Source organism: Pelmatolapia mariae, linkage group LG17 (assembly GCF_036321145.2).
Source record: "Pelmatolapia mariae isolate MD_Pm_ZW linkage group LG17, Pm_UMD_F_2, whole genome shotgun sequence".
Classification (NCBI taxonomy): Eukaryota; Metazoa; Chordata; class Actinopteri; order Cichliformes; family Cichlidae; genus Pelmatolapia; species Pelmatolapia mariae.
The window spans coordinates 19,179,189-19,193,406 of NC_086242.1; the positions used below are offsets into that span (position 1 = coordinate 19,179,189).

General features: G+C 41.5%; 1 protein-coding gene across 22 annotated transcripts in view; it reads left to right on the forward strand.

Moving 5' to 3' along the window:
* The window catches only part of celf2 (cugbp, Elav-like family member 2), a 237,880-nt gene that overhangs the window by 168,431 nt on the left and 55,231 nt on the right, over nucleotides 1-14,218 (forward strand). For all 22 annotated transcript variants that reach the window (XM_063460420.1, XM_063460415.1, XM_063460416.1 and 19 more), the window contains one exon: nucleotides 13,146-13,194. In XM_063460420.1, the coding sequence (XP_063316490.1) occupies nucleotides 13,146-13,194 (49 nt within the window). The remainder of the gene's footprint in view (nucleotides 1-13,145; nucleotides 13,195-14,218) is intronic.

Genomic DNA, 14,218 nt, shown 5'->3' on the forward strand with positions numbered 1-14,218 from the left:
TGAACATATGTGAATGTGTTAGTTTCCCTTGCCCTCTTTAGTTCTGTATGTAAAGTAAGATGAAAATCAATAAAGAGAAAGTATTAAAAAAAAAGAATGAAAAAAACACAAGTTTAACCAAACGTCATTGAAAGACAAACAAGTTTATTGCCTAATCTGCATGTTTTAGACATTCACTGGGTTTTGCAAAAATAAAAATAAAAATGTTTTTAAGTTTGGTTTATAGTGGAAGGTTTCCCCATCTAATGAGGAGTTGTGGGATTTAGAAAATATCACTAAACTTGGAGTTTGTTTACAGCCTGTAGAAATCATCAGAGCATTTCAGTCACTTTGCGTGTGAAACTGGGATGTAGCCTCCAGGTCTGCAAAGGGAAACCATTGCCTTAAAACGGGCCTTAAAACTGCATTCTTTCCCATGGCCAGCAGGGGGCTCTGGTTACAAAAGAAGATCTCGGGAATGATTCTCGCAATTTTACTCAGCTGCTAGATTTAAATATTATTTATTAGGTGTTTATGCTTTAGAGCCTGTCTGCTCTATGGTGTGTTAGCTACCATATGACCCTGCAGTGAGCCTTGGTTTCCGATCGGTGACGTCACCCAACTGGTTTTCGGACATCTAAGGGAGTGGTTGTCCACATTCATCTACAATAAACTGTTGGGTTTGTGTAGAAGTTAAAAAAATAATAAAGTTAATACTTAGTCTAGATTCTTGTGGCAAATTGTACCCCCCTAACCTTATATATATATATATATATATATATATATATATATATATATATATATACATATTAGGGGTGCAACGATACTCGTATCGATATTGAACCGTTCGATACAGTGCTTTCGGTTCGGTACGCATGTGTATGAACAATACAAAATTTTTAATTTATTTTATCAACTTTTCTTCTGACGATGCTGTGGATCTGCGTTCGACTACTCCGCCTAGGCTGCACTGTCGAGCGCAGATCCACTGAGCGCAGCGCAAGCTAGCAAGACAGAAGCTTAGCTCATTGCAGCATGGCAAATTGAACCTCCCCCACCCTCATTCAGACCTGGCCTTTGGAACTATTTTGGTCTTCATGTGAAGTATGACCCTGAAGGTAAGCGCATCATGGACAAAAGTAAAACAGCATGTCGGATGTGCCACGCAATGCTCAATTACATGGGTGGGAACTACTGCGTTAGCGCAGTTTGCTCGTTAACGTGTTGACGCCGTCCAGCCCCACGCACGGGGCGATCTGCGGTAGCTCGTTAACGGAGATTTGCCTTGTTGTGGCGTTAATGTCATTTCAGATTAACGCTGACAGCACTAGTGGGAACACAATGAATATGACTGCACATTTACTCCGACATCATCCTAGTGCAAAGACAAGTGGAAGCAGACAAAAACAACAAGCACGCATGCTACAAACTTTACCCGTGTCATTTAGACAGCCGTTAGCACATGATTCTCCTTATGGGGACCTGATATGTTTAATATGCTGCTTAGAGTATACCCCAGAAGAAGGGTATAGTATAGCTTTTATTTTGGAAAGAGCCATTTCTCTGTAATAAACTCTCTTTTCCAAAGATGAGGGATTTTTCCATGAGATATTTATTTTTTTATTACTTTGTCGTTTCAGCAACATTAAATTTAAAAACTGTACTTTTGAGTTAAAATATATATTTATAATTTTAATAAATGACAAATTAAAAAAGCATGAACATTCTTTTGTATCGAAAAAATATCGAACCGTGACACCAAAGTATCGAACCGAACCGAACCGTGAATTTTGTGTATCGTTGCACCCCTAATATATATATATATATTAGGATTGAAATATGATGTCAGCTAGCTGTTAGATCATCAGCTGATACCCATTAATGGTCCACAAACTTTTAAATGAAATCCAAAGAAAACTAACAGACACAGACGTATGGAAGGCTACCAGCAGCCATTTATCAGCTGCTACCTGTGTGTTTGAAGTGTGTCTGAGTGGTGCAGGGGGGAGGAATGTCCACAGCTTGTCAGTCGATGTGCGTTGTTTGTTTAAGTGCAAGCCCATTACACGTATCGCTGCTCTATCACAATAGCTTTCCACTCAACACTTAAGAAGCACCCGAGCCCACCGCAAGAAAAGCAGATGAGGTAACTCACACTGACTGATACACCAGCAGATTTACTCCTCAGCCCTTTAAAAGATTTCTCGCAGTGCCACGGACAAGCTCCCATGAAACCAGACCGCTGTAACCGCCCAAGGACCTGGGAAGTAGTCGTCGGCTATGCTAAGCTGAAAACAGCAGACGTGCGGCGGTGTAGGATATTAAGTTTGCCGTGTAGTAAGCCGTGTGCCATCAAACATTCATGTGTTATAGCCTGGAGGATATTATGCAACAAGCTGAAAGGTTAGACCTCGGACAAGTGGTTTATAAAAAAAAAAAGAAGAGCTGAACGGAGACGGTTGACCAGTATGCAGCTATTAGAGCAGCACACACCGGTGTTTTAAATATGTGTGTGTGTGTCCTCATCTTTAAATCCTGCTCGGCTCCTCACAGATCATTTAAGTCCAGCAAAAACAACAGTGGCTCATTCACTGCAAACGCACACAAACACACACCCGTCCATTCCCACAGCAGTGTCATTACAGAGGCTCATTATCGAAATCAATTCAATTAAGGCCTGTAATTGCTGTAGTGAAACCCAAATGCTATCGCAAACAGAGCTGAAGTAAGGCAAACCTCATCGATGCGCTGACCCTCAGAGCGTGCGTGCGTGCATGTGTGCTCTTATTTAACAAAAGAAATATTAATCGCTTGTTTCAAATTAACTTCCCTAACCCCTCTTTTCTCTCCAAGTTGGTGGCAGCGTTTAAGCATATGGATTCATTGGGGTGGGGGTGAGAGGAAGAGACGGAAAAAAGAAAGGAGAGAGGAAGGAGGTAGCGGTGGGGGGCATAAACACAGGATAACTATGTTAAACACTTAGTATGGAGACGCGACGCAGCATAGCTAATGCCAAATCCCTCAATCATTCTGCTCACACACGCGCGCCGGGTTAATTGTTTACCGAGCTAAATGAAGTGGGGATAATGTAGGCTAACTGTGTGCTAAGCGCCGCTAAGATGAGGGATATTGTAAAGGACAATTTGATTTATAGTTGCTTGTTTGATGAAAGGAGAACGAGCATAAAAGTCACTCTTTGTCTGGGTGAAGGTGTTTGTCATAGTGATGACAGGTAGCAGAGTGTGCATATGTGTGTGAGTGTGTGTAACAGAGAAAGGTAAGTCACCTGAAGTTGACTTCTTTGGATCTTTCTGATGTACAATAAAGACTACAAATCGCATAGCATCTCTGGCTTCATAAGGAGTAAAGTCAAACTACTGGAAACTGATTTTTTAAGTTTCTTCAGATAAGTAACCCCTGTAAATATATATTTATATACATATTATAAGCGCAGTTTAAAAACAGCAACACTATTTCAGCATCAACATTTGGCTCTGTTTGAACTTTTCATGACAGCCCGAACTTCTTAATTTCAGTAGAAGCATTGAGATTAAATTAATTCACCAGAATCAGAAAACCTTCATTTCCCATCATAAGAGAATGAAAATGTGTCCTTGATGTGGCTCACAAATTAAAGAGTGGAAGTAAAAATATGCTCTATGCAGAAAAAAAACTGGGTTGGCAAAAATGAAAGACAAATGTTTTAATTATGGCTTTGAGTCACACAGCAAAGTGCAATATGTGTATAATACACTGTTGGAAAAAGTGTTTCTTATGTTTCTTAAGCCTGCTGACCTTTGAGTCACTAATGCAAACTGCTTTGAAACCCACCTACACCCCAGTTTGTGCTTTTATCTATCTACTTAGCACTTTTAATTCTTTAATTCTTATTTTTATGTCTATTTAAGCGTTATATGACAGTATGTTTGCACTAAGTACCGCAGCAATTTCCTAATGTTGTAAACCTGCTCAACATTTGGCAATAAAACCCCTTCTGATTCTGATTCTGATTCTCGCTCTTTCTTGCCTAAAGGTCCCAATGTTACCAGCTGCATTGGTTGCTTCATGCGCCGCTGGTAACATTATCACAAAGCCAGTGCAGTATTTTCAGAAACAACATGGCAGCAGATATGACATCAATTTCATCATATGATGCCATCTGACAGAGAGTGAACGGCAAGTAGTGGTGTGCGATGCTGCAAATTTTTGTATTGATCTGATACCAAATAAATACGCGGCTGATACTTAAAACAAAAAGTGTATGTTTGGAGAGCAGTGTGTCATGACTTATTAGATGAATCGTCATTGATTCGCAAATTTGGAACAAATTTTTATGGCCACTAAATCACTGTGATTTTGAATAATTAGTTAACACAGTAAAGTAGATCTTCCAGCTTTTCATTTATTTTGAAACTGGGTTTTTTGGAGACCTGGAATGTAAATGTGCCTGTCTCTGAAGCAACTAGCCTATATGAAACGGACGTGACGGTCAACACAAAAAAGTTCAGACATTTGTCATTGATCCCAATGCACTAGTATCGATTCTATCAATAATTGGATAGATCCGCCCACCTCTAATGCTGAGCATAAAAGCACCATAAAGCGAATCCAGCGATGCCTGCTTTGTGTCTGTACTGTGCATGAACTCCCAGGACAGACCTGTCATCACAATTAAATAACTGCAGATGAAAAATCTCACATCTACAGTTGCATGTACGTCATCATATGATTTAATTTATCCAGTTAGTTTTGAAGACGCATCTTTTCTTTAGTGGAATCAAAGTATCAGTAAGTGTTTCTTGAAAATATACGTGCAGTGTTGTGTGTGTGACTGTCTGGAGGTCAAATGTGCGCTGCTACGCCTCTTACTTTGTGGATGTGTTGCTTGAGAAATACTTTTAGGTGTCTGTGTTTGCGGGTGCGTGCGTGCGTGTATGTGGATTGTGTGTTTGCCTGCATGCACGCATGAGTGGTCGTATGCTCTCGGTCACTGATATTGAATCCCAACTGTGAGGGCCATCTGTCTGACTTTGACCCAGCAGCTCACCGTCACACCTTCAGAGAAGAGGAAGGAGAAGGAGTGTGTGTGTGTGTGCATAACACAGGATGTGAAACAGTGTTTGTGTGCTGCCGTATAAATTTTGGCATACACACTGTGTTCATGTGAACTTGGCTGTTGCTTTGAAGGTGCTGACCGCTGGCAGAGGGCATACACATCCACAGCGGCACACTCGCCATGCACTCCTTACACAACACACACTCGTTCTATTCCCAGCGTGAGCCTCGAGTCTGTCCTCTGGCTCCAGGACAAGCCGACCTCTGACCTTTAAAAACACCAGGGCATTCCTGCAAGACGTCGGCGGGCAAGAGGAGGCGACAGGATAACGTTAACCCAAGAGCAGCAGTTAACATTTAGGAAGTGTAGGGTTTCCTGCACACGATACACAGGGAGGGGCTATTTTACAGCCAGCATGGGGGGTTGGGAAGGGGCCATAGGCTGTGTGAATGCAGACCAGGTTGCTGGGGCTCTGTACATGATGAGAATGTAAAGATAAAAAGACTGAAAGGAGGTGGCCTGTGGATGACATTTCATCAGCTAGTCCGACAGATAGACACTTCGCCTCAGACAGGAAGCAGGAGGTGATTAAAGAGACTGTCCTATAACTGGAAGGTCATAAAATCCATCCAGGCTGCCCACTGCACTCTGATCCTTCTGCTGTAATGTAGACTCGATGGTTCACTCAGGTGGTTAAAAAAAAATCTTCTGGTGATGGGATGAGTTAATCTTGCATCATCAAAACTTGCTTGTGGACCTCAATCTCAATGTATTTTGCACAAGTGAAAAGGGATTTGAGCAGTTGTGCAAAATCTAAGGACAAACCCAAAGAGAAACCACCTACTAATCTGCTTTTACAGCATCTGTGCAGTTTTTTGCTAATAAAACTGTAGCAGACTGTGTAGCCACTGTGACACCACTCATCTCCACCTTGTTGTTTAGAAGCCAGAAGTAACCATATTTGGAGGAGAAGATGAACTGCTAAATTATCAGCAAACTTGGCTAGGAAGGCTCTTTCATAGACTGTTTGGGTGCACAGATGTCTCCGACAGACACTGGCTTGTTAGTGCTAAGTAGCGGACCGATAAAATGCTACAACTCCATTCACCAAGCCACAAAGCAGACTTCTTGGACTGGCTGTACTTCATAGTAGATCATATTCAAATTTTCTGAAAGGTTCCAATATCACAAACTCCATTGAGAGGTCCGGTTCAGTGTAGACTAGTAGACAGAGAGCAGCCCACTCGCCACTCACCTATGATTCAAAGCAGCCATGCTCCTATTAATACCTCATTTTAAAGTTACAGTGTGTAAATCTTTTTACAACTAGATGTGCGTAGATTGCAGATTGCAGTCAAGTGAGTTCTGTTTATTTACCCCTCCCAGTTCAAGGGTATAATCCTAGCTACAGCGGCTGTAGGACAAACATGTTTTAATCCGCCAAGAATACTCAATTTAGACTGTAGCCAATAACCGCTGTGGCTAGCCAGTGTGTTTCAACTTTGGTTTCCACCAGATCCGGATTTACCCTGGAGTTTTTCCCTATCTGTAGAAGGAAGTCACTCCACTGTTTACCTCAGCTGTCAATGCTGGGTGGAAAGCATCTGCCTTTATTTATTCTGGAAAAGGCTGTGAAACTTTGTGAAAGGAGTCCAGTATGAGTCAATCAGCCACAGTAAATCACTTCTGACCAATAACAGCAATACTGAAGTGAGTGATATGCTGAACTGTCAGTAGCATGGCTGTTTTGTTGCTGCTTGCTGCTGTTAGTAAAACATTCTTTGAAGTGGCTCTAACACTGAACTCTGAACAAACTCTCGTATTAGCATTTTAACATGGCACTCTGTGGGGATTGCCTCAAGTGGCCATTACAGGAACTGTACTGGAGATGGTGGCTTAGTTGAACCCTTATGACGGATATCTGATATTTACTGCGCTAAAGAAAACCTGAGAGGGAGTAATGGAAACAACATGTTCAATATAGGTAAATGACCCTCATGTATAGATGCAAAGTACACTTTTTTGATTTCTGGCTAACTGAAAAATGAATACATATGGTTAGGTACATTATTTTGTGACCACTAAACCAACTGTTTGAGTGAAAAGACACATCCCTCCATAAAACCACCTCACAACCAGCAATGGCCTGTGTTTTTGTATCTCTCTTTATTATCGCAGCGCCTCAGACACAGGAGGGCCTTAATTAGGCTTTTTTGTGCATATCAAGTTATTATTTTGATCAGGAAGTTTGAGGAGAATCAGGTGTAAAAAGTCGGAATGTCGCAGCTGTTATTTGAATTTGTCAGAACATTTGTTCTATTTTCAGAGCTGCTCGTTTCATTTTCAGATTGGAGGCACATCTTGTGAAAATTAAACCCAGGACGAGCCCACTTACGCCTGTTCAGTTGATTTTTTTAGTGTAATCATATAGATTTAATGAAGTTTAACAATCTTAAAGCTACTTAAGGGAAAACAAAAAGGTAATGTGTATATTAGGAGGCTCCCAGTTCGAACAACAGGTGATCACAGGTTTAGTTTTTAACCCTAGCTGCTCATACATGATTGACGCTAAACTTTCTGAGATGCCTTAAGGGGCATTAAAGGTCGATTGATTTCAGTTGCAATATAATCAAATCCCTGAATACGCTTACAGTCATCACAGACTGTGGTTCCCATGTAGCTGCCGTCCAAAAACAGCAAATCTGGAGAATTTAAACAGTTTGTAGCATGCTAATAATAATAACATATTGCTTTAAAGCAGCTAAAAGGAGCTATTATTATCAGCAGTGGGGTTTTTAAACAGTAACAACACGGCGGCTCAGCAACTCATTATTACCGGCGTGAGCGGTGACTTTCCCTCTGCACATTAATATGTAAATTAAATGTTAATCGATTTTCAAAGGTGTGCATTTATCATGTATTTTACAGCGGTGCACAGTGTGACTCAGTCAATCAGAACCGAGCTATATGCAGTTTGCAACAAGGCAATTCAGGCGCTCGAAAAATGATTAAAAACAAATGGTGACACTTTATTTCAAGTGCACTGCGGATGCACTACAAGCAGATAATAAGCCCCTTAAAGCGCATGCAAACTTTCACTACAAATAATCAAAACATCAGGAAATTGCGTTCAATTCAACTTTGTGTCATTAACTGTACAGCCGCCCTGTGAAGGATTTCTCATTTTTCCTATTTTGTAAATCTTGTTGTTGATTAATTATTATGCGCTGGCTTAGAGTGGCTTATGAAAACCACTTCAATTAGAGATTTACCAAGAAAGCCGACTCAGTTCTTGGCTGGAAAGACGGGAGAATTAACACTCACGTAGGCTTGCAGCAGGTAAACAGGAAGTAGATTAAGCTTCCTGGTGACTAGACACATACATTTATGAAGCTAAATGCCAGCGCAGCATCAAGGCGGCTGCACACGTGGCTTCACGTTGTGGAGGGTTTTTTTGGTTCTCTGGGCGCACCGAGGACTTAGTAGTTGTGCCGGGCTCCCGCAGAGCACATAATTAATGGCAGACTGCGGCTGTGGGGCCGCCAGGCGAGAAGAAACCTCGCAGTGGAATTGTGGGATAGCGGAGGAGAGTCTTGCTTTGTGAATCTCGGCGGGAACTCGCCAAGATCAAACATGTCGACAGCGCCACCCGCCCACCGGGCATTCTGGGTAGACAGACCTGAGGAGGAGACGCCTGAAAGCCAGACGTAGTTTTTGTACCTGTGTGTGTGTGTGTGTGTGTGCGCAGCTTTTGGCATTGTTTTTCAGGAGTGAACGACAGCAGCGCGGCGGATGCTGTCATGCCTTTTGTTTTTGTTTTTTTGTTTTTGTTTTTTGCCTTTGGAGGACAGACTTTGAAATGGATTAACGAAAACTGACTTGATGTGACTTCCAGGTTTGCTTTGACATGACTTTGCTTCTTTTGATGTGGCTTCAACACCCCCCCTCCTCCACACACACACACACACACACACACACACACACACACACACACATACACACACACACACACACACTCCTCATCCATGTCCCTGCATCTGTCCTTGTGTTAGTGATACTGTACTGAGACTCCAGCCTGAAGGGTTGCCGATTATTTCTGACTGTCCACAGTCTACGGCTCTTCTTCTATCCATATGATATATGATATGATATTTATTATCTTTCCTCCCTCTGGTTGGATCCACTGTCTCACCATGTCTCACTTTTTCTTTCTTCCTTCTCTTTAGGTCGTAATTTGTCTTTCTTTCTTTTTCTTTTTTCTTTCCTTCTATTTTATTATTTTCAGGTTGTTATCTATCTATCTATCTATCTATCTATCTATCTATCTATCTATCTATCTATCTATCTATCTATCTATCTATCTATCTCTTTAATTCTTCCTTCTGCTTAGATTCTATTTTTTCCTTTCTTTGTAATTTTCTTCTCTTTAGATTGTTATCTATCTCTCTCTAGTTATCTTTTTTCTTTGCTTTATTTCTTGTTTGCTTCTTTTCAATTAGTCTTTCTTTCATCTTTTGGTCTGTCTTTTTTCACACTTTCTTCTCTTTAGTTTGTATTCTTTCTTTCTTACTTTTCCTTATGTTGCTATTTTTTTAATTTTTATCTTACTTTCTTTTTTCCTGCCTTTGTTGTTTCCTTCCTTACTTTTTTCTAATTTTCTCCTGCTTCTTTCTTTCTTTCTTTCTTTCTTTCTTTCTTCATTCTTAGGTTTTTTGCTTTATTTCTTGCTTCTTCTTTTTTTCTTTGTCTCCTCTTCTATTTGATGATTTTCTTCTCTCTTTCCTTCTGCCTTTTATTGCTACATTGTTTCTTCTTCATTCACCACTCACTGCTCCCATCAGGCAGGTTTGGGAACTAATCAACAGACTAGGTGTGTGTGTGTGTGTGTGTGTGTGTGTGTGTGTGTGTGTGTGTGTGTGTGTGTGTGTGTGTGTGTGTGTGTGTGTTCATCTGGGACAGGTCTGGGAGACGAGGGGGGAGGGGAAAAAAGCAGAGTGAGGATGATAAGGAAGCGAGCAAGAAGGGAGAGAGTTGGGATAAAGGTGTGTGATAGAATTGGAAGATCAAAGCCTTCTGTCACAGCGTGACTGAGCCCAGGGGCGTTATGGGTAAGACGGGGCACATACACACCCGCACGGACGCACACACACATTTATGCACGCTCGCGCAGACACAGACCTACTCACTCACGGCTGGTATTTGACTCTGAGTGTGATTGATACTGGGCTAGATTTGGAGAATCACTGTCATTCGTCTCTCCGCAGATCAAACAGCCACATAATCTCCCATAAAGGAAAGAGAGATGGAGGGAATAAAAAAAGGGACAGAGGAGGAGAGCATGAAGGAGGGCGAGGGAGGGAGGGGGAGCCGTCTCATCTGTGAAGTGTTTTTTTTTTTTTTTGTTGTTGTTTTCCATAAAAGAAGACTCACCACCTAAAAAACACATCCATCATTCAGCTCCATTAAACTGCTTCTTGGATACATCAGAGAGATATCCAGGATCTAAAAAGACGAGTCTAAATGCAGGCATTAAACCCCATTTACACCTGCTAAAGACAGGCAATCTGTTTCTTAATACTGTGCGTGTGGATAAAGAAAGAAGAAAAAAATTGCAAAGTGTAAATACTTACACAATGCACTGCAGTCAGAATGCATCAAGATAAGCCGGGCTGGGTCTTCAGTTGGTCTGGATCATACTGAGATCAAATCAGGTCTAAATGACAGCTGCAGTTTGATCAAGGAAAGAAATCCCTCCAGCAATTTCAAATGTCTTTTTCCTGCTATTCCAGCTGTCTCATGCAAGCCAGTCGACAACCTAAAGGCAGCCAAAAGCCAAAGAAGGATGTGCAGGACAGTTTACTTTGAACTGGGGCCAACCTTGTGTGCAGTAAGATCCAACATTAATCCGAGCAGAATCAGTGCAATAAGAATGACTGTTAACAGAAAGGCCTAATGCAAAAGTATGTAATCAGATCACAACTTAAACCACTTCCTAGCTGACAGGTCACCGATCTGTCAGAGGCTCTAGCATGTGATAACTTTTTAATGTAACTCTCAGTTGAGTGGTTAAAATATGTATTTGTGGGTAAAACGATTGAGAAATGGTACCTCAAAAAAAGACTGTGCTAGAAAAACAGCAATGACTGTAAGTTCAGTTCAGTTCTATGAGTACGTGGGTCCCAGGCAGGCTTTATCTTTGGTTTTGTGGCAGGTGGCTCTGCCTTGACCCCTGTGTCCAGCCTTTGGCTCTGACCCTGGAAATCAATTTTAGCCAGATGTTCAGCTGGTGTAAAGCTTATAAAGTTTGAGATGCCTTTTGGTGTCTGTGGTTATCACATATGGACAACTGTTCAGGAACCCTTGGTGTAACATTTATATGCACTGGGTAGTTTTTTTTTTTTTTTTCATTTTAACCCAAAGCTCTTTTTTCTAATACCAACCAAGCTGTTTTTGGTGCCTACCCTTGAACACAGCAAGTAAAAGCAAAAGTAAAAATAAGGTTAAAAAAAGAATGTCCAGTCTGCCTGCAGTGGACTTTTTTACCAGATGGAGGCAGTGTATAAGGTATTTGGTACAACCGGGCTGTGGGTCACTCTTCCTTTGTGCTGTTGTTAGTCCATCTGTGAGCCGCGGTGGAAAGCGACGTTCTAACTTCCAACATACAAAGTAAAACTGAGTGTTTAAAAAAATATAAAGAGTCCACAGTCGCTGTCACAGCTTTTTATGCTGAACTTCTTGATCTATGAAGACACATCACCACTTCCACAACCCGCAGTGAAAACCTTGGAGGACCCTCTCATCGCCCCTTGTCCAAAAAGAAGCTTGTACACAAACGGACACATTTGTGGGATGATAAAGTTTGGTTAACGAGGACTTGGTCTCTCCTTAAAAACAGTGCAAAAGACAATTTGGCGATCTTTAATGCCAGTAGTTTCTGATAGACACCACTGGGATGAGGATCCGTTGAACAGTCAGGTCCAAGCCTGGTCTAGAGTCATATGTTGTACAGGAAATCATCCATGTCTGATGAGTTTGCACTGATGAAAATCCTCTGGTTTTAAAGAGGGGTGGTGCTGTAGAGCAAGCAGGAGACAGGAAACATGACGTTCTTTGACCAATCCTGCTCTAATGTCAGACTTCATACTTCAGATCTAGCAGAGTAATATCTCTTACCATCTGAACCATGAAGCAAGTTAGGAAGCCTGAAAAACAATGTCCTCTCCAGCTGATCGTGCATCAACGTTATCATATACAACCTGTGCAAGGATTGAGTTCATGTCTGTAAACCAAAGTGAGTTCTTGGTCAGTGATTTGTGAAAATAAACTCTTTTTAGGTCTTCCTTCTGTGACAGTGACAGGCAAATAACAATGCTGAAATATTCCAAATATTGAAAGGTTATGTTTATATGCTAATGTCTCTCAGTGTGCAGCGCACCAGCACCAGCATTTTTCATGCTGGCGGTCATCTGGCCGACTATTGTATGAAGCTTTTATCTCCACAATAATCAGTTGCAGTTGTTGAAGTGAGTGAGTGGACTTATTGCAAGCAAACTGTTATCTTCCATGTGTTTATGTCCCTGGGTAGTTATTTCTAAGCGATTTAGAAATGTTAAGCAGAAAACCGCTTGCTCTTCTTCTTCCTCCTCTTCTTTTTGGGGCTTCTTCCTCTTTTATTTACTTCTCGGTTTTTGCTGATGTGCATCCTCCTTGTACTTTCCCATGCTCTGGCTCTTGCATGCGGTCTCATTTCTGTCCTTCCTCTTGCCCTCTTGACCCCTATATCTTCATCTCGTCCTCGTGTTTTCTGGCATTTGCTGGAGAAAACCGGTTTAGATGCTCTACCGCCGCCCTCCGGAGCTGAGTGGCGTACTGTGTCTCACACAGATTTCTATCTGCTGTGGGAAAACCAAAGCAATCGCAGCCATATTTCTTATCTGACAAAAGCATCTCTATAAAACATGTGTAATTAACAGCGTATGAAATCCTCTTGGGATTTAATTTGGATGTGAAGAGACAAAGTGAATTGCAGCATTCGTCATATTGTGTTTTTTGGGCATGTGTACCGATATTTGATGGGGTGTTTTTTTGTCCTTGTTTTCTGTCTCTACAGATGCACCACCCTATTCAGATGAAACCTGCAGACAGTGAGAAATCTAATGGTGAGTGGCACTGCACACATGCACAGTGACAGACCCATCAATATCACATACACACACACACATGCACGCATGCATCAATAGCCTTTTTCGAATTTTGCTTGGTAATGGCTATCTCTGCTTGATTGGCAGACAGCGCGGGGGACTCGGGGAAAAGATTGAAACATAGCGCAGAGGAGAGAAAGGGGGTGGGATGGGGCAATACTGATATATATAAATATATTTTTCTATGTGTGATGAATTATTAAGGTGGTTCATAAGGAGGTCAGTGAAAGTTGAATCGTTTTGGCCTCGTTGTGAACCGGCCTCTCTCCCCTGTGGCTGCTCACTCATACAAACATGTTGTATGCACTCTCCTCTTGCCGCACACGCTCTCCCTAATGCATCTATTACACACACGCGCGCGCGTGCATGCACACAAGCAGTGTCGCACACCCTCATCCTCAGATCACCCCGTTCCCAAACTACATACTGCAGATCCAGCTCTGAATTGATTTCCTATACCAAGCCTCATCCTCCATTCCTTCTCATTCAAAGAGGAAGCTGTTGGACAGTGTGTAATACCAGTGGATGCATCTTTAAAGGGTAGGCCTGCCGTTATCTGTTAACCCATTTATAAATACTTCATCGCTTCTTCTGACGCACATTTTGTTGAGCGAAGATGCAGACCTTTAAAAATCAACTCACAAATATGTTATCTCTTTGTTAAAGGCTAAGTTAGTTCCTTATTTATTTCCAGACGGTCACTTTACTTCTTACCATTACTCAAACTGTTGGACTCATGTTTAATTCCATTGTTTCAACTGGACGTGAGCTTTCAGTCATGGACAACGATATAACTGCCGTAAAAACAGAAACCTGAAGCTGTCCCACTAAATCCAGGAGGAAATAATTTGGTTTCTTTGCCATAAAATGAAGACATTGATCAAGCAGAAGACATGTTGAAGGAAAACAGTTGAAAGTGTTTGCAAACACAATAGATAGCTAAAGTTATTAATATGAAGTTATGAATGAAATTTATCAACAA